Source organism: Oncorhynchus clarkii, unplaced genomic scaffold (assembly GCF_045791955.1).
Source record: "Oncorhynchus clarkii lewisi isolate Uvic-CL-2024 unplaced genomic scaffold, UVic_Ocla_1.0 unplaced_contig_544_pilon_pilon, whole genome shotgun sequence".
Lineage (NCBI taxonomy): Eukaryota > Metazoa > Chordata > Actinopteri > Salmoniformes > Salmonidae > Oncorhynchus > Oncorhynchus clarkii.
The window spans coordinates 263,802-285,358 of record NW_027260840.1 but is presented as its reverse complement, the minus strand read 5'-3'; the positions used below and the strand labels follow the sequence as shown (position 1 = coordinate 285,358).

The 21,557-nt window shown below is 45.9% G+C and overlaps 2 protein-coding genes across 2 annotated transcripts in view; both read right to left on the bottom strand.

The window, feature by feature from the left end:
* Positions 1–1,570: 1,570 nt before the first annotated feature.
* LOC139401886 (adenylate cyclase type 9-like) lies at positions 1,571–3,961 on the bottom strand. Its single transcript, XM_071145887.1, has one exon. It carries the CDS (start codon positions 3,410–3,412, stop codon positions 1,571–1,573), a length of 1,842 nt encoding a protein of 613 aa, XP_071001988.1. The 5' UTR covers positions 3,413–3,961.
* Positions 3,962–20,276: 16,315 nt separating this feature from the next.
* The window catches only part of LOC139401884 (sarcalumenin-like), a 35,924-nt gene continuing 34,643 nt past the window's right edge, over positions 20,277–21,557 (bottom strand). The window contains exon 6 of the mRNA XM_071145884.1: positions 20,277–21,550. Coding sequence (XP_071001985.1) covers positions 20,736–21,550 — 815 coding nt within the window. The 3' untranslated portion in view covers positions 20,277–20,735. The remainder of the gene's footprint in view (positions 21,551–21,557) is intronic.

The following is a 21,557-nucleotide window of genomic DNA, read 5'->3' as shown; positions in this document are numbered from 1 at the left end:
CGACTAACCTGTACCTCCTGCACATTGACTCGGTACCGGTACCTCCTGCACGTTGACTCGGTACCGGTACCCCCTGCACGTTGACTCGGTACCGGTACCCCCTGCACGTTGACTCGGTACCGGTACCCCCTGCACGTTGACTCGGTACCGGTACCCCCTGCACGTTGACTCGGTACCGGTACCCCCTGCACGTTGACTCGGTACCGGTACCCCCTGCACATTGACTCGGTACCGGTACCCCCTGCACATTGACTCGGTACCGGTACCCCTTGCACATTGACTCGGTACCGGTACCCCCTGCACATTGCCTCGGTACCGGTACCCCCTGTACGTTGACTCGGTACCGGTACACCCTGCACGTTGACTCGGTACCGGTACCCCCTGCACGTTGACTCGGTACCGGTACCCCCTGCACGTTGACTCGGTACCGGTACCCCCTGCACGTTGACTCGGTACCGGTACCCCCTGCACGTTGACTCGGTACCGGTACCCCCTGCACGTTGACTCGGTACCGGTAACCCCCTGTACATTGACTCGTTGTTGTTATGTCATTTCCTTGTGTTACCTTTTGATTACATTTTTTTACTTTAGTTTATTCAGTAAATATTTTCTTAACTCTATTTCTTAAACTGCATTGTTGGTTAATAAGGGCTTGTAAGTCAGCATTTCATGGTAAAGGCTACACCTGATGTATTCGGCGCATGTGACAAATAACATTTTATTTGATAGAGAGGCCGTCAGTAAGGCAGAACAAGAAAAGTCCCAGCATATGTTAAAATGTTCCACTGCATAGAGAGATCAATATCAATACTGCTTCTGACTCTCTCCATGCCATGCTAAAACAAATACACAAGACTGGATATCATGTTACATTTAGCCATCACTAAAACATCTCAATCTGTGCTTAACTCCTGACAGCCAGGCAATACTGGAAAACTTAAGAAAAAGTACTTTCGAGTACTACTTAAGTCGTTTTTTGGGGTTTCTGTGCTTCACCAATAACATTTGTGACAACTTATACTTCACTACATACATGTTTTAAAATTATTTAGTTTTTAGTCTGTACAGTTTCGCTGACACCCAAAAAGTACTTGTTACATTTTGAATACTTAGCAGGACAGTGAAACTGTCCAATTCACTCACTTACCAAGAGAAAATCCAGGGTCATTCCTACTGACTCTGATCTGGCGGACTCACCTAACACACATGCGTCATTTGTAAATGTCTGAGTGTTAGTATGTTCCCCTGGCTAGCCGTAAATTTAAAAAATAAGAAAATGTGCTGTCTGGTTTGCTTAATATATAGAATGTGAAATGATTTATACTTTTACTTTTGATACTTAAGTATATTTTAGCAATTACTTACTTTTGATACTTAAGTATATTTAAAACCAAATACTTTTAGACTTACTCAAGTAGTATTTTACTGGGTGACTTGAGTAATTTTCTATTAAGGTATCTTTACTTTTACTCAAGTATGACAATTGGGTACTTTTTCCACCACTGAAAGCAATCACATAAATCACAACCCATTCCCACAGATGTGCAATCCCCGCCTTGCAACCAGCTGGTCACGTACCTTTCAGCTGGTCCGCCACCACGCTCTGTCCAACCCTCTCAGTGACCCGTCCGTTCTCCCGCTGGTACCGGTCATCCAAAAAGTTGGCGGTGGCCTCTGATAGGTGCACCTTCCCGGCCACGCCCAGTTGCTCCATCAAATTGGCCAGGTTCACGTCGTTGGACCACACGTCGAACTTAAATCGCTTCATCCCGAGGATACCGCACAGGACAGTGCCCGTGTGGACGCCCACCCTCATGTTAACCATCTCGCTCTTCTCCTGGCAGAACTGTTCGATGGCTTGGATCATGCCCAGCCCCATCTCTACGCAGCAGTAGGCATGGTCAGCCCGAGGTTCAGGGCAGCCTGCCACGCAGTAGTAGCAGTCCCCGAGGGTGCTTATCTTCTCACAGCACGTCAGCTCACACAGCCGGTCAAAACGTCCAAAGAGGTCATTGAGGAGCCCCACCAAGGCGTGGGCCGACTTGTTGGCAGACATCTTGGTGAAGCCTACGATATCCGCGAAGAGGATGCTGACGGGCTCCATGCGCTTCATGTTGAAGGGTCTGAAGATGATCTGGCCTCTCGGGATTGAGGTCTTATTCCTCTTGTTGTTCTTGGGACTGGAGATGACGGCCGCCGCGCCGCTGCTGGAGTAGCGCTTGGCCGAGCTCCCGCCCGCCAAGCCTTCCTCGTCGCCCTGCTTCATCAGGTCGTCGGCCACCCTCCGAGGCATCACCGAGTGGATCATGCGTTCTTTCAGCGCCTTCTCCACCTCCAGGTCCTTGCCGTGCATGATGGCCTGGCCCACCTTGAGGAAGGTACTTCGTGATCGCACCTCAGACATGATGAAAAGGTGGATGCCGATGGCATGGGCGCACAGGTGGAGCAAAGCTTTGGCTGGCCCCAGCCAGCGTAGAGTGTCCCAGTCAGACCCCTCCATGGCCTGGATCCAACCATCCCCAGCAGCCTGGGTGAGGTGAAGCCATCCCAGAGCCTCGAAGAGCACAGAGTAGAGAAGTCCCAGTAGCACCGAGGCATAGAGTCGGACGTGGAGGACGCTGTAGAGTAGCAGCAGCACCTCCATGCCCAGGGAGAAGGTCCCTACTGGAGATAGGCAGGCGCTGCCCGTGGGTAAGTCCCGGTTGAAGGTCACATTTCTGGGCTCCATGCCACTGAAGTCCCCCACATCCTCCACCACATCCTCAGGAGGGAGGGTCTCCAGGTCCCTGAAGCCGGCTGTCTGGATCTGGGGTGCCAGGGTGAGGGCAAAGGTCACCACGATGAGCAGCAGCGACGCCTGGTTGTAGCAGCGGACGTAGATCCTTGTGAACGTCAAAAGGAAGAGGAGGAGGCAGAAGAGGAGGAAGCAGGCGGTGGGGACGAGGAAGGCAGTTCGGTCACACCGGTCGGGGTTGGCACTGAAGTACACCCCCCAGAGGAGGCTGGCGGCGAACAGGTAGAAGAGGACGTAGCGGAACCTCCGCTGGGTCTGGGGAAAGCACCTCTCCCTGCATGCCTCCTCCAGGATGGGAGAGTCAAACTTTGGGTCCCAGAAGTGCCCAGCAGACCTTTCGAACAGCTGGGGCATCTTCCTCTGGGTTCGCAGCCCCTTAACCACAGGCCTGAGGACCCCGGACTCTCCCGAGCTGCAGCTAGAGGAGATGCTGTACTTGCAGTGTTTGGACCCACTCCCCATGAAGCCTCCTCCCATGCCACCCAGCGCCCCGGCTCCTCCTCCGTGCTTGTGTTTGACACTACTGCTGATCCTCACGGAGACGCTGCCCTCGCCGCTTGAGTCACAGCTCACCTCTGTGTTGTGAGGCAGCAGCTGCTGATGTTGGGGGGATGCCATGTTGCTTTTTAATCTCACAGAAATTCGACAACAATAGAGCGAATTGCTATTTGCAAGGCAATGTAGGCTATGAATGTATTGAGTGTGGTACCCTCTAGACTAGAACAAATAAATTATGCACTAACAGAAAACATCTCCAGAGAAAAAGTCTGACAGTTAGCCTGTACTGAATTTTGATCTGTTAATTATTGCCCCTCATGACGTCAATACTCGCATTCTTATACCTTCCCCTCTGTTTTGACGCACTTGTGTCGGCACAGTTCATTCTGTTCCAGTCCAAGTACTGACAACTGTTTTTGACTCATTTAAAAAGATTTGGGGAGAAGTCAAAATCTTACATAACATAATTATGTTGACTGTAGAAACCTAGTTGTGTAATACTACTTTAGTAGTATTCAGTAGCATTTCAGTAGTATTTCCAAGGCTCTCCCCTGACTAAATAGCCGACTGTAGACTACTGGTATATTGGGACAAATTCTTCAGATAATGACAACTGAAACCTGGATCAAATTCCTTCATGCTCTCACTACTTGGCTGCCTGCATAGCCATTCTTTGTACATGCACTGTCAAAATAATCCTATCAATTTTAGATCCCGTCTGCATTTATATTTGTCTCTACAGAACTGTAGCCTCCTGCCTGTCCTCTCTTATATGTTATATATTACATGGTAATGCTTTTAAGCAAGTAGACTACAACGCATTCAGAAATTGCTTCCAATTTACAGTGATATATGAGAAAAATAATAATTTCAAACTTCACGCGTAAACACTTAGTGTGTATAGAACTTTATCCCGTATTCCCCAAATAAACCCACGCGCCGGCGTTGTAAAGGCATTGCAAGAAAAGCCACAGTTACGGAACTATTGTTTGACATTGATATTTAAGGCGGAAATGTGTTCCCATAAACAAGAAAGAGAAAACAAACACTGACGTCTAATGCCCATTATCCTTCTTTACCCACATGCTCTTGCTGTGATTGGGAAAAGGCCTATTCGTAAGTATTTCCACGGATGGAGCCCCGTCCTTTCCTGAGGTCCCTCTCCGGAATTTCCAAAGCTGCGCCTCCAATTCCCGGGGATCCACGCTGACAGAAGTGGGCAATTTTAAGAGGACAAGTTGGCAGAGCAAAAAGCTGCAAAATGTAGTAGACCTACAATTGAATTGGAGATCAAGTGTAAGCCTACACGCGCAAATACCTACTTTATTGGATCCAGCCCATGCTCAGTCTGTGTTGCGTAAATATTGTTTTGATAATACAAGAACAGTCAAGTCAACATAACATTTATTTTAATTTCATGATAACTGGCACTGATTTCTCCCATAATTCCACGAGTGACCGGCAATTGAATTGTCAGTAAACTTCAGTCTGCCATCCATACAGGGCCACGGCGGAAGCCAGTCTTGGTTGTATGCAGCCCCTTTCCGTCCTCCTTTGCTCGTTTGATGGAAACTTTTCCCACGCCACTATTCTTCCCATTGAGTCGCAGACGAATAGCAAGTGGAGAATATGGGCTAATTACCAGCTTTCTCCCCTCCCCGTATCCCCCGGACACCGAGTCCTCCCTGAACAGACAAGCGGCTCCTTGATCCCCCACTTTAACACAATTGCATGAAGAAGCAGACGTCTGTTTCTTCTGTCCAAATACTTCAATTGTATTCAAGGCAGATTTGCGGGTTTAGCTATTTAAACGCACTTCCCGTCCGATCCTCTCTATCCCTTTGAGATGTTCTTCTATTCCCCGTTGTCTGGCCATTCGTCGGTCTTTCTTTCCAGAAGAGGCACAATGGATACCGCTGTAAAGCGTTATGTGAGCTATCTAAGCACAGTTAAAAAAAAACGGCCCCGGTACCACCATCTTCACGGAGATTTCAGAACCCGCCGTCCACCCGCCTGTGTATAAATGTGTGCGACTGACTGTGGGTCAGAGAGGGACGAGAGTAGTGACAGGGGGGCGGACGTGTTTAGGTGCGTGCACGCAAAAGCGAGAAAGGGAAAGACTGGAGGGTGGCGAGCACGTATTCAGGGATAGGTGGGGTGTCCTTTTCTTTTTTACCCGCAGTGAGCGCGTCAGAGCGCGTCGGAGCACGCCCTCACCTCGCCAGCCACATTCTCGAAGAGATGTGGGCTTTTCACTCACTACCACCGATGTTACCGAGACCACCGGTGTTTTTATCCGTAGTGTGGGGGGTATTCGTGGAACCATGACAAAGTGAGTATGGAGGCGTGCTAGGGCGGGGTGCAGCCTTGAACAAAGACAGCAGCAACCCCCAGAGAGAACATCTCCCTTATGATATTATTAACGGTGCCATGTCCCCAGTCTTCAATATTGGGAACAAACTATTACAATCAAATGTCATGGGAAATGTTAGCCCACTAAATCTATTAATATCACCTGTCATTTCTATTGCTCTATTTATTCTCTATTTATTATGCACTCCTCCCCATGCATTCATTATAGACTTAGAAAGTGACATTGGAAGGTTTGTATAGGCTACTGTATGTAGGCTTCAACTGTAGTCTAGGAGTGAACTTTACAGTTGAATATTGCAGTGGTGTAAATTACTTAAGTAAAGTACTTTAAAGAACTACTGAAGCCGTTTTTGAGGTTCTACTAATATTTTTGACAACTTTACTACAATCCTGAAGAATATCATGTACCTTTTACATGTTCCCTGACACCCAAAAGTACTCATTACATTTAGAATGTTTAGCAGGAAGGAAGATGGTCCAATTCACACACTTATCAAGAGAACCTAGTCATCCCTACTGCCGCTGATCTGACAGACTCACTAAACAGAGAACATCCCTAGTCATCCCTACTGCCTCTGATCTGACAGACTCACTAAACAGAGAACATCCCTAGTCATCCCTACTGCCTCTGATCTGACAGACTCACTAAACAGAGAACATCCCTAGTCATCCCTACTGCCTCTGATCTGGCAGACTCACTAAACAGAGAACATCCCTAGTCATCCCTACTGCCTCTGATCTGGCAGACTCACTAAACAGAGAACATCCCTAGTCATCCCTACTGCCTCTGATCTGGCAGACTCACTAAACAGAGAACATCCCTAGTCATCCCTACTGCCTCTGATCTGACAGACTCACTAAACAGAGAACATCCCTAGTCATCCCTACTGCCTCTGATCTGGCAGACTCACTAAACAGAGAACATCCCTAGTCATCCCTACTGCCTCTGATCTGACAGACTCACTAAACAGAGAACATCCCTAGTCATCCCTACTGCCTCTGATCTGGCAGACTCACTAAACAGAGAACATCCCTAGTCATCCCTGCTGCCTCTGATCTGGCAGACTCACTAAACAGAGAACATCCCTAGTCATCCCTACTGCCTCTGATCTGGCAGACTCACTAAACAGAGAACATCCCTAGTCATCCCTACTGCCTCTGATCTGACAGACTCACTAAACAGAGAACATCCCTAGTCATCCCTACTGCCTCTGATCTGGCAGACTCACTAAACAGAGAACATCCCTAGTCATCCCTACTGCCTCTGATCTGGCAGACTCACTAAACAGAGAACATCCCTAGTCATCCCTACTGCCTCTGATCTGGCAGACTCACTAAACACAAATGCTTTGTTTGTACATGGTGTCTAAGTGTTGGAGAATGCCCCTGGCTCAGTGGCGACCCATCATTCAGGGCTGGTGGGGCAGAGTCCCACCTGGTTTGAGCCCTGCCTGTTTCGCATGTTATTTTAGCATTACTGTGTGACACATATCAGTTTGCAAACAATGTAAAAACACATTTGCAGGTGTTTCAGCCTGGTTCAATGCTTTTTGTGGTGGAGGGGCAGCCAGCGGAAAATACAGAGTGTAGGGGTTAGTAATCTTCTATAGTTGTACCATGATTGGCTCAGTGTTCCGTCACTCATGGGGACACTACATCACTGCAAAATCTACAGGGAGAGCTAGAAAGTTCAAGCCCCTTGGGTGCTGCCATAGATTTACATAGAAGTGCCCATCCAAAAAGGCTCAAGGTCGTTGGCCACAGATAAAATTACGTCAAATCACATTATATCTACCGTAGCTTTGATTGTACATGTCAACATCATACTTTCAAAATCTTAGCTAGCAAGTAAGACAAGTAGTCATCATCATGAATCACATTGACACTGGCAAATCGTTTTCAATCATTGTCATATGAAGAGAAATTCTAGATAAAACGTATTGGTGGTCATCGGCCATTGGACATAAACATTACACAACAAGTTGGAAATTGCAAATTCAACAATGAGTGGGTTGGAAGGAATCAGTGGCAACTGCAAGCGTTGCAAAGCAATTAGTATTTCGCTTCCCCTGCCTGCTATTCCCCTGCCTGCTATTCCCCTGCCTGCTATTCCCCTGCCTGCTATTCCCCTGCCTGCTATTCCCCCTGCTATTCTCCCTTCCTGCTATTCCCCCTGCCTGCTATTCCCCTGCCTGCTATTCCCCTGCCTGCTATTCCTCTGCCTGCTATTCCTGCTATTCCCCTGCCTGCTATTCCCCTGCCTGCTATTCCCCTGCCTGCTATTCATCTGCCTGCTATTCCCCTGCCTGCTATTCCCCTGCCTGCTATTCCCCTGCCTGCAATTCCCCTAACTGCTATTCCCCTGCCTGCTATTCTCCTTCCTGCTATTCCCCTGCCTGCTATTCCCCTGCCTGCTATTCCCCTGCCTGCTATTCCCCTGCCTGCTATTCCCCTGCCTGCTATTCCCCTGCCTGCTATTCCCCTGCCTGCTATTCCCCTGCCTGCAATTCCCCTAACTGCTATTCCCCTGCCTGCTATTCCCCTTCCTGCTATTCCCCTGCTATTCCCCTGCTATTCCCCTTCCTGCTATTCCCCTTCCTGCTATTCTCCTTCCTGCTATTCCCCTGCCTGCTATTCCCCTGCCTGCTATTCCTCCTGCTATTCCCCTGCCTGCTATTCCCCTGCCTGCCCCTGCCTATTCCTGCTGCCTGCCTGCTATTCCCCTGCCTGCTATTCCCCTGCCTATTCCCCTGCCTGCTATTCCCCTGCCTGCTATTCCCCTGCCTGCTATTCCTCTGCCTGCTATTCCCCTGCCTGCTATTCCCCTGCCTGCTATTCCCCTGCCTGCTATTCCCCTGCCTGCTATTCCCCTGCCTGCTATTCCCCTGCCTGCTATTCCCCTGCCTGCTATTCCCCTGCCTGCTATTCCCCTGCTATTCCTGCTATTCCTTCCTGCTATTCCCTTTCCTGCTATTCTCTTCCTGCTATTCCCCTGCCTGCTATTCCCCTGCCTGCCTGCTATTCCTCCCTTCCCCTGCCTATTCCCCTGCCTGCTATTCCCCTGCCTGCTATTCCCCTGCCTGCTATTCCTCTGCCTGCTATTCCCCTGCCTGCTATTCCCCTGCCTGCTATTCCCCTGCCTGCTATTCCTCTGCCTGCTATTCCCCTGCCTGCTATTCCTCTGCCTGCTATTCCCCTGCCTGCTATTCCCCTGCCTGCTATTCCCCTGCCTGCTTGCCTGCTTGTGGTCCAAGTCTGGGTTTAAGGGTATTTTCCAAACTTAAAAGGATAAACATTCACATTCAACACCATGGGCCAGAAAAGGTTGAATGCATTGACCATGCGGTCAATCCAGCATGACTTCTGTCGCCTTCAAAACAACTGGAAACGCTGAACTGGGAAATATCAGACTTCAGTGAGTTCAAGACAACTGGGAACTCTGAACTGAGAAATACAGCTTCAGTGAGTTCAAGACAACTGGGAACTCTGAAAAAATACAGGACTTTTGAACTGTCATCCAGCTCGGAATTCCAAGTCGGGAACTCGGGCTTCTTTCTAGAGCTCCAATCTGAAGATCACTGACATTATGATTCAACCTTGTTTTTTCAGAGTTCCCAGTTGTCTTGAAAGCAGTTGTCATGAATCCAGAGAATGCCAGACTTTGATGACAAAGTTTCATGCCAAGATTTGCCCACAAGAAGGACTGCCGCACCACCTTCCTGTTCAAGTGAGCACAGCACAACGGTGAGTCCAAAAATGTATTGTATGTTGCTGCATAAGTGATGTAATATGCCAAGGAGCAATGTATACTGTAGCCAATAAAGTAATACTAAGTGTATGTTATTTAGTAAGCTGTTCGTAGCCCATGTGCCTCACCTTAATTATTTGGTCTATTTCCCCCTCATAACTTTAGCCTACTGTTCTGACTTGGTGGTGCACATGTAGCCTATAACCTGTTTTAGAGAAATGTCATCATCAAGTATTGTAAGAGCTTTCATTGTCTGCTTATATATCCCCTGTACTTATCCTACTGTTCTGATTTGGTGTACAGGGAGAATACTATAAGAGCTGCCCATGTTCTGAATACATTTAAAAAGTGATGAACAAATAGTTATATTGACTACGTTCATCTTAGCTCGCTCATTAATGTCTTAATCGGAAATAAGGATGACCTCTTATCCGCTCATCGTTCCCTTACGCCAGGGGTGTCAAACTCAAATACCCAGTGGGCCAAAATGTAAAACCTGAACAAAGTCACGGGCCAACATTGAACAAATGAACCTTTTAATATGGACCCAAACAAGTTTTGCTTTAACATTGAATATGGAACAAGCATCGCTTATTACCATACAATATATAATTTAATAGTGGAGACATGCAAAATCGAATTTCAAATGAAAAAACACATCAATGGCATTCATTTATTAAATAAATAAAATGTAAATAAAAATTGTATGCCTCTTTTCTATTTGCAGCCTTCTGATTTAAATACCAAAATAAACTTTTTCCACTGGCTAATAATTTTACAAATAAAATGATAATAAATCAATCAACCATTCAAGCCCATGCCTTGTAGCAAGAAAAAGTGCATAAAGAAAACGTTAATTATTGCACACTGGTCTAATCTGATGTGCCCAAGCCAGATACCTGGCATCTCTTCTTGGATGCTAGTTCATCAATGTCTGGGCTCAAGCTCTGAGCTGAAGAAATCCTCAGTATCGAGCGAAGATGTTCATCAGTCAGACGTCTCCTGTGAGTTGTTTTGGTCATCTTCATCGAGGAGAAAAGTTGCTCGCATAGATAAGTGCTGCCGAACATGGAGAGCATCTGAGCAGCTTGGGTGCGGAGCTGAGGCATTGTGTCAGGGATGAACCGTGGAAACTGTGCGGCGCCCACAGCATCATACTTTGACTTCAGCGTGTCGTTGCACTGGAGTTCAATCAGCTCCATTTGGATGTTGGTTGGTGCATTTTCCACATCAACTGCGAAGGGATTACTAAGCAGTTCAAACTTGCATTTCTGGGCATCGAAGTCGGCAAATCGCCGGCTAAACTCAGCGGCGAGAACACTGAGTTTTTCAGCAAACTGTGCGCATGGGAACACGGCGGTAGAGATCTGCGCTTTTATGGATTGGCAGCAGGGAAAATGGCAAGGGTTTCCTTGCAGCATCTGATTCTCCCACAGGCACAGTTTAGTTTTGAAGGCCCTCACTGCAGCGTACATGTCTGTGATGATGCGCCCCCGCCCCTGAAGCTGCAGGTTCAGCGCATCGAGATGGCTCGAGATGTCACAGAGAAAGGCCAGCTCACACAGGAACTTTTGCTCCCGGAGCTCTGCTGTATCCTTCCCTTTGGTTTCCAGGAATTGACATATTTCCTCACGCAGCTCGAAACATCTGTTCAGTACTTTTCCTCTGCTTAGCCATCTCACCTCTGTGTGATACGGCACGTCTGCGTATTCCGAACCACACTCCTCCAGAAAATATTTAAACTGGCAGTGATTTAGACCTTTGGCTCTTATAAAGTTAACTACCTGTGTTACTGTGGTCATAACATGTTCCATCTTTAGGGCTTTGGCACACAGTGCTTCCTGATGTATGATGCAGTGGTAAACAGTTAGCTCACCTGCACAGTTCTCTTCCCGCATCTTCTCCCGAACCATGCCCACCAGTCCACTCTTTTTACCGCACATCGCTGGCGCACCATCTGTCGTTAATCCAACGAGTTTATCCCACGGCAGCTTTATTTCAGTTACACATTTGGAAACCTCCTCAAAGATTTCCTTTCCTGTGGTTGTGCCATGCATTGATTTGAATCCTAATAGCTCCTCCGTAACACACAGATTTGAGTCCACTCCACGGATGAAGACTGACAGCTGAGCAGTATCAGATGCGTCGCAGCTCTCATCCACAGCGAGGGAGAACGCAACAAAATCTTTTCCCTTTTCCATCAGCTGGTCATACAGATTGGTGGCAAGATCACATGTGCGATCAGCTACTGTGTTCCTGCTCAGGCTCACGTTTGAAAATGCTTGTTTTTTCTCTGGGCATACGAGGTCACAAACCTTCATCATGCACTTTTTCATGAACTCTCCCTCATTAAAGGGCCGGGCTGATTTTGCGATCTCTGCTGCCACTATATAACTAGCCTTTACAGCAGCCTCGCTTTGTGATGTGGCTTTTTTAAACATATTCTGTTGTGAAACCAAACTTCTTTTCATCTCCTCTACTTTCTGGCTCCTTTGAGTCATGTCCAGGTCCTTGTATTTGTCATGGTGTTTCGTTTCATAGTGTCGTCTAATGTTGTACTCCTTACTTACAGCCACGTTGACTCCACAAACAAGACAAACAGGTTTGTCTTTTACATATGTAAACAGATATTCTGCCTCCCACTTGTCCAGAAAGCTCCTGTTTTCTGCCTTTCTTTTCGCCATTTTTGGGAAGGGTTAGCTCGCTGACAGTTGTAGCGTCTATGTTGCTATGACTACTGTCACAGAGGAGAGAGCGTTTCTGGGTCCTGTCCTGATTGGCGCGCGAAAACAGCAGAGCATTATGGGATTCGTAGTATTAGTGGTGAATGCGCTGTATAATACCGGCGGGCCAGCTCTAGTAGTAATTTGGTATTGTCTCGCGGGCCAAATATAATTACCCCGCGGGCCAAATTTGGCCCACGGGCCAGAGTTTGACACCCATGCCTTACGCCATAGTTTGTAGATCTTAAAACCACATTTGTTTAAGCATGTCAGCCGTATCAGCTATGTTTTTTAAAAAGGCAATAAACGAGGCTGAATGAATTGTTTCGCTGCCAGACAAGGCTCCGCTGATAGCCAGGTGTAGCGGTGGTAAGAATTCACTCCATGGTGCTGAAAAGAAAGTTCTGCTGTTGGGATAGCTTTATGTAGGCCCTAACAGTTTGTGGGCACCGCTTGTCACCATTATAGTGCAATGAATGTATTGTTTAGCGTTGTGTTGTGACTTTGCTGGCATGCATCTAAAAAACAATTAAAGGTTTGCCCCACCAAGATTTACATGCTAATATCGCCACTACCCTGGCTATCTGTAAAATAAAAATAATTAAAAACAATTGTTGGGTCTGGTTTGCTTAATATAGGTAATTTGAAATCATTTATACAAATGCCTTTTAATTTCGATACTTAAGTATATTTTAGCAATTACATTTACTTTTGATACTTAAGTATATGTAAAACCAAATACGTTTACTCAAGTAGTACTTTACTGGGTGACTTTTACTTGAGTCATTTCTTTACTTTTACTCAAGTATGACATTTGATTACCTTTTTCCATCAAAGGAATATTGAGGCCATCCGCTTGACGTGCGAAGGGAAGTCCAGTTTTGAGTAACTTCCTGCTCCTTCCGGTTGGATTCGTGGGAACGACAAATAACCTGCCCTGCGCTTTGTTGTCAAGCACTGTATCCCAAACATAGAGACAGAAGAGAAGGGTGCCAGGCTTTCAGCCACGGCTATATAAAGAATCTCTAGGCAAACTAACACAGCAAACAACGGAGGGACATCTGACAGCCAGGGATAGGCCGTTGCTGCTACCAGCTCTGTCTCACATCACAACATGGGTCGCTCCTCTTTATTATTAAGAAGATAACTCTCACCTGCAAACACTTAATATGCCATGGGTGCAACTTTCACTGGGGATGCAGTTTTGTCCCCCCCAGTTCTATCATTGGAATGTGATACGAAACGAGGCAACGGTGTGCTTTAGGACCATGTGGACGCCTCCAATTGGTCGGGTAGGCTGTTTGGAGTGTTAATCCGACTGGATTACAAATTATGCCCCCCCCCCACAAAAACCAAAGTTGCACCCATGGAATATGCTATAACCAACATGAAATGTATGCCCCAAAGGGCACCATATTCCCTATAAAGTGCACTACTTTTAACCAGAGCCCTATGGGCCGGGATCAAACATAATGTACTACAAAGGGAATAGGTGCCATTTTTGGATGTGGTTAATATGACTGTATTATGCCCTGGTTTATTCACAACCACTTCTCCTGAGTTATCTTCCATCTCAGGAGATGTATTCTAAATATCCCCACTAATGTACACCCACCCTAAATGCAGGGCTCTATTAAATCTGTAAAGATCATGCGTTACAGATTCCTCAATGATTGAGCCCTTAATGATTGAGCCCTTAATGATTGAAGTTGCAGTATGTGACACACACTCACCTCACACTCCAGTAAAACCCCTGCTGAGTCAGCCCTTCACTGTAGACTGATGACTCAAATGGTGTGTGTGTGTGTGTGTGTGTGTGTGTGTGTGTGTGTGTGTGTGTGTGTGTGTGTGTGTGTGTGTGTGTGTGTGTGTGTGTGTGTGTGTGTGTGTGTGTGTGTGTGTGTGCGTGTGTGTGTGTGTGCGCACGCGCGCACATTAATTTATTAGTTTGTGTGTGTGTGTGCGCGCATTAATTTGTTCGTGTGTGTATGTCAGGTTGAGAGATCAGGCTGGCAGTGGGATTACTGTCTCCTGTTTGGTCTTTCCAGTCTGTAGCCCTGTAGGGTTGAGGATATCAGAGAGGAAGAGGGTGGATTATATTAAACAGAACAGAGGAGGACACCTTTAGAGCTCACCTGAACCTGGTCAGGCTTTATTTAGTTTTTATTTCACCTTTAACCAGGTAGGCCAGTTGAGAACAAGTTCTCATTTACAACTGCGACCCGGCCAAGATAAAGCTTGGAGATGGATGAGGATTAGAGAGAGTGCTTACAGACACACTTGGCTAGTGTATAATAACATGTAAAGGTGGTAGAGAGATCACACATGGATGCAGGTACAAGTACGCACACACACACATGCACGCAGAGACACATACACACATGTACAGGCAGTCAGGTAGCCAGACACACACACATGCACGCAGAGACACATACACACATGTACAGGCAGTCAGGTAGCCAGACACACACACATGCACGCAGAGACACATACACACATATACAGGCAGTCAGGTAGCCAGACACACACACATGATCGCAGAGACACATACACACATGTACAGGCAGTCAGGTAGCCAGACACACACACATGCACGCAGAGACACATACACACATGTACAGGCAGTCAGGTAGCCAGACACACACACATGCACGCAGAGACACATACGCACATGTACAGGCAGTCAGGTAGCCAGACACACACAGATGCACGCAGAGACACATACACACATGTACAGGCAGTCAGGTAGCCAGACACACACAGACAGACAGGCATGCAGGTTATCCCCTCCTAACAGAACGAGAGGGAAATCCTCAGCCTGTCCAGCATGTTCACACCAGTAATGAGTTCAGACATTCTCAGACGTCAGAGTATTACACATTCCAGGGAGAGGAGATGAAGGAGAACGACAGATGAGGGAGGAAGAGGAAGGGGAGGGAGAGAGAGAGTCAGGACTTGAGAGAACTCAATCTGGAGGTGACTTGAGATGTGAAGAACTATGAATATGTATGTGTGTGTGTCTGCATGCACTGTGTGTCTCTTAGTTACCACAGTAAACGTAAACAACAACTACAACCAGAAGGCACCTTGACACTTGTATCCCCTTTCACTTTCCCTTTCATCAGAGAACAGTGAACAAAACTACTGTTGTGTAAATATACCTGTGTTCAAGTCATTGGGCTTTACCTCTCTTTCAAAGTGGGGAGCTATGATCTCACCATCAGGCTAAGCAGAATATATGCACAATGTAGACATGCTGAAACTGAATCATGCAGATACATTATGTACTGTCAGCTATTGTACTGAATCATGTGAACTGTCAGCTATTGTACTGAATCATGTGAACTGTCAGCTATTGTACTGAATTATGTGTACTGTAGGCTACTGTACTGATTTATGTGTACTGTAGGTTACTGTACTGAATCATGTGTTCTGTAGGCTATTGTACTGAATCATGTGTACTGTAGGCTACTGTACTGAATTATGTGTACTGTAGGCTACTGTACGGAATCATGTGTACTGTCAGCTATTGTACTGAATCATGTGAACTGTCAGCTATTGTACTGAATTATGTGTACTGTAGGCTACTGTACTGATTTATGTGTACTGTAGGCTACTGTACTGAATCATGTGTTCTGTAGGCTATTATACTGATTCATGTGTACTGTCAGCTATTGTACTGAATCATGTGAACTGTCAGCTATTGTACTGAATTATGTGTACTGTAGGCTACTGTACTGATGTATGTGTACTGTAGGCTACTGTACTGAATCATGTGTTCTGTAGGCTATTGTACTGAATCATGTGTACTCTCAGCTATTGTACTGAATCATGTGTACTGTAGGCTACTGTACTGTAGGCTACTGTACATGTAGCCTACATTGTGTACTACAGGCTATGTAGGCTGTACTGAGTACTGTAGCCTGAACCATGTGTACTGTAGCCTACTGTACTGAGTCATGTGTACTGTCAGCTATTGTACTGAATCATGTGTACAGTAGGATACTGCACTGAACCATGTGTACAGTAGGATACTGTACTGAACCATGTATACAGTAGAATACTGTACTGAACGATGTGTACTGTAGGCTACTGTATTGAATCATGTGTACTGTAGGCTACTGTACTGAGTTATGTATACTGTAAGATACTGTACTGAACCATGTGTACTGTAGGCTACTGTACTGAGTCATGTGTACTGTAGGATACTGTACTGAATCATGTGTACTGTAGGCTACTGTACTGAATAATGTGTACAGTAGGATATTGTACTGAACCATGTGTACTGTAGGCTACTGTACTGAGTCATGTGTACTGTAGGATATTGTACTGAGTCATGTGTACTGTAGGATACTGTACTGAACCATGTGTACAGTAGGATACTGTACTGAACCATGTGTACAGTAGGATACTGTACTGAACCATGTGTACTGTAGAATACTGTACTGAACCATGTGTACTGTAGAATACTGTACTGAACCATGTGTACAGTAGAATACTGTACTGAACCGTGTGTACAGTAGAATACTGTACTGAACCGTGTGTACTGTAGAATACTGTACTGAACCGTGTGTACAGTAGAATACTGTACTGAACCGTGTGTACTGTAGAATACTGTACTGAACCGTGTGTACAGTAGAATACTGTACTGAACCGTGTGTACAGTAGAATACTGTACTGAACCGTGTGTACTGTAGAATACTGTACTGAACCGTGTGTACAGTAGAATACTGTACTGAACCGTGTGTACTGTAGAATACTGTACTGAACCGTGTGTACAGTAGGATACTGTACTGAACCGTGTGTACAGTAGAATACTGTACTGAACCGTGTGTACAGTAGGATACTGTACTGCACCGTGTGTACAGTAGGATACTGTACTGAACCGTGTGTACTGTAGAATACTGTACTGAACCGTGTGTACAGTAGAATACTGTACTGAACCGTGCGTACAGTAGAATACTGTACTGAACCGTGCGTACAGTAGAATACTGTACGGAACCGTGCGTACAGTAGAATACTGTACTGAACCGTGCGTACAGTAGAATACTGTACTGAACCGTGTGTACAGTAGAATACTGTACGGAACCGTGCGTACAGTAGAATACTGTACTGAACCGTGCGTACAGTAGAATACTGTACTGAACCGTGTGTACAGTAGAATACTGTACTGAACCATGTGTACAGTAGAATACTGTACTGAACCGTGTGTACAGTAGAATACTGTACTGAACCGTGTGTACAGTAGAATACTGTACTGAACCGTGTGTACAGTAGAATACTGTACTGAACCGTGTGTACAGTAGAATACTCTACTGAACCGTGTGTACAGTAGAATACTGTACTGAACCGTGTGTACAGTAGAATGCTCTACTGAACCGTGTGTACTGTAGAATGCTCTACTGAACCGTGTGTACAGTAGAATACTGTACTGAACCGTGTGTACAGTAGGATACTGTACTGAACCGTGTGTACAGTAGAATACTGTACTGAACCGTGTGTACAGTAGAATACTGTACTGAACCATGTGTACAGTAGAATACTGTACTGAACCGTGTGTACAGTAGAATACTGTACTGAACCATGTGGTCTGTAGGCTACTGTACCACATATCTCTCTCTGCTGGACATGCCCTGTAACTACAGTTAACTACGAGGTCTACAAACGCCAAACCAAACGTGTGGAACACAGTGCATGGAGAGCAGAGCGGACAGAGGCACAGTATTGTACACATGCTTTATTTAGGGGAATCCATTTTTTATCACTGCAGTAAAATTCTCACAGATTTTTTTCTTCCTTTTTTCCCTTTTTTGCAATAAAACATTGTAAGGCCCTGTTGATCAACAATGGTCAGTGAAGGTTAGGAAGAGAGGGTGAGGATAAGTGACTAGTTTGTTAACAGAAGGGATTGGACGTCTAATGTTAGTGGAGAATAAAATTATATTGTTCAGACGAAGGCTGTTGCCAAAACGCTCTGCTGCTAAAAAAATACATTCAAACTTAAAGAATATTTCAGTGAGTGCAGATTTTTCCTTTTGTCCAGTGTATTTTGCCTTTTGAACCCGGCACCCAAAATGATTTTTGCTACTACAAACTTTAGAGTTGAGGACACCAATTACTCATTCTAATGTTGTTCGTGAGCCATGCACCTCCCATGCAGCATCAGAGGCCTGTTCAAGAGGATGTAATGTTCCAGAACGTTCAGATAGAAATGTTTTGAGTAGAACAAATCTGATAGAAATGTTTTGAGTAGAACAAATCTGATGGAAATGTTTTGAGTAGAACAAATCTGATGGAAATGTTTTGAGTAGAACAAATCTGATGGAAATGTTTTGAGTAGAACAAATCTGATTGCCTGTCAGATAGAACAGGGAGTCATATCAGCTCTATTCATTCTACTTCGATCAACAACATTTAGAATGTTTCACATCACTGAATAGACCCCAGTTGATCCCCACCTGGCTGTAGCAGGAGAGGAGTGACCTCAGGTCTGGAGTTCAGCTCAGCAGCCTCAGCTTAGAGTAGGATGAAGGTGCACCTAGACCCTGATCTGAGGTCAGTGTTGCATTCTTCCCCCTGATGGTTAAGGTTAGGTGAGGGTAAGCTGATCCTAGATCTGAGCCTTTGGGTGACTTCTACCCACAGCCCTCAACTCTCACAGAGGTCAGGGGTCAAAGGGCTGCCAATAGTCATGAATCTGTTCACTCCTCCCTTCTACTTCTCTTCTTTACCCCTCCCTAAAGAGCAGAGGAAGTCCCACTGTTCTAGAGCGCATGAAGGCAATAAATTAAATTTGAACTAAAGGATGCATCCTCTGAGAGGGAGTTACTCAACAATCTTTCTCAGAAAACCCAATACAACCTCTTGGCACTAGTTTGTGTGTGTTGCAATGTGTCATTATACTGTGTAATAAATATATAACTGTGTAACAATCTATGTTTTGTAATGATTGGCTACTCGTGTAATGTTGAACTATGTACAGTGGGGATGAAAGATACATGATTATTACCAGACCTGTAAATGACTCGCTAACCTGCAGAAGAAATGGATAAAGACATACATGTCACACTCAAACACACATCATTTGGTTTATTTACTGTCACACCATGAGAAGGTTCTCCATCATTCATGTAACCTGTTTCCCTTTTATATCCTGTTGGTCATTCAGCTAAACAGCTGGCAAGCGTATCATTTTAAAGGAGAAAGAAAACTTTGAAATACAATATTGAATTCCTATCAGACAATGGAAGATTCATGGATGGGTTGCCAGACTTGTTTGTGCTTTAGCCAACTCTTCTCTGTTTGTACTTTGTCATGCGATATGATAGAAGGGCTAAAGCACAAACAGACCTGGCAACTAAGCCAGCAAATGTATATACTCAAACAACAGCAAAGTAAGCATAGTTAAGAAGTGAATCAGAGTACACCCAAACCCCCACCCCATCACCCCACCCTACCACCAATAGGATGTGAAGATCATGACCCTGACATCTGCATTCAAGACACTGCTCATATCAAAGATGGTGGATAAATGAAGATGTCCCACTCAGGCCTTTTACCATGGAAAAAAATGGTCACAGTTCCGGTCTGCTTAAGGGGTGTTCTCCCATAGACACCAATGTGATAACAGCTGGGTCTGGTCTACTTAGTTCATGGACTGCATATGAACCAGAAAAAATAAGGGAGTTGGATGTCTCGCTTCCTCATTCGTCTCTGCTCATATCACAGGCTGTCAACAACCTGAGAGCGAGAAGAAGCATATAAAACAAAGATGGCCAAGAGAGTGGACCATCTTACAGCACCGTACATAGAGTTTGTTGGGACTGCACCATAAGGTTTGTCAGTTGTTTAAGGGAACATTGAGAAATGTAAATACATGCACCTATGATATCATCTGTTATTAAATAAATACCATCTGTCATCTAACATGCAGTGTTAAAAGGTATCTTGACAGTGTTATTACACCTAAAGGCTGAGCTTATAATGCCTTCATAGGAGAGAAAACTGATCCAGATCTAATGTCTGTGGAAAGGACTGAACCCAGACTTCAAAAAGAAAGACAAAGAACGTCGCAGAGAATTGAGACCTGCTGCAATGCATTTTTCAAATAAGATTTTATAAAACAAATTGGCAACTCCTGTTTCCAATTTCCCATTTTATTCACATACAAGGGAGCTGGTGGTAGACTGTTTCAGTCTCACCATTTTGTATTTTTATACAATTTTACATATTTTTCCTGCAATCACAGACAGTTCATTGTGGTTGTGCAAGGGAGAGAGGAGGGAGATGAGTTATTCTGTAATCTTCTCATCTCTCCAAGCAACTATTATTCTCAGCTGCCAAATCATACACACAAACCCTTCCTCCCTCCATCTCTTCCTCTCCCCAAACCCTCAACACACCACCACCTCTTGTTCTCCTGAGAAACAACCCTCTAAATGAACCCTTCCCTTCTCTGTCTCCTCAAACAACAACATTACAGGCTTCTGACAAGACCGGGGGTCTGACAAATGTCACCGTTCCGCTTTTTCCTTTATCACTCCTTCACACCTCCTCTTCTTCCTTTCTTCTCTTCCCTCCTCCTCTCTCTCGTATTCTATCAGTTTTTCCGATAGCGGTTCTTAGGCTTGTCTCCGCATCCAGTGGCCTCGCAGGAGGACAGGCCGGGGGGGGCCTTGCCTGGGTTGATGCTGCTTAGAAGACCAGGCAGCTCACTGGTGATGGCCTTCTCGATCTTGTCCAGCAGGCAGCCGCCTGAGTAGGAGCACTGGGCGGACAGGGACTTGAAACTGCCAATCGGATTCACACCGAAGAAGTCCTGGTAGGCTTCACGGTTGGGCAGGTCGAACTTGCTCACGTTGGTCTTGGCCAGGATGGACTTGAAGATGAAGAACTTGTCCGGGTCGTCCACGATCTCCTTGAACACCAGGTCCGGGTCACTGAAGTAGCTCATCTTGTCCTTGAAGGTCTGAACGTAGCGGTCCACCAGAAGTGCATGGATGCGCACCCGGATGGCATGCTGGCGGATGAAGGCGATCTTGTTCTCCATGCGGTTCTCAATTACCTGGTTGAGGTCTTCCAAGAGGGAGATCTCCTCGCGCTTAAACAGCTCGCGACTGGTGTCGGGTGCGTAGTCGAAAGGCCAGAAAGAGCTGACGTAGACCCTTGGGGGCTCTGTGACGTTGATGAGGGGTGCTAGCGACCAGAAGAGGGCACCATAGACACGCATCAAGTCCTGGGTGGCCAGGTTGTCTGCCTTGTTGAGGATGATGCGGATCTGGGACTCACGGCCCTTCAGCTGGCGGAAGAGCATCTCCAGCTCCAGGCCCACGTCCAGCTTGGTGGGGTCAAAGGTCACGAAGATGAGGTCGGCACGATCGATGAACCACTGGCACACATCGTTGAAGGGATAGCCTGGAGG

Excerpts from the sequence above, each read along its gene's own strand:
- LOC139401886 (XM_071145887.1), bottom strand. The coding sequence starts at position 3,412 with ATGGCATCCCCCCAACATCAGCAGCTGCTGCCTCACAACACAGAGGTG.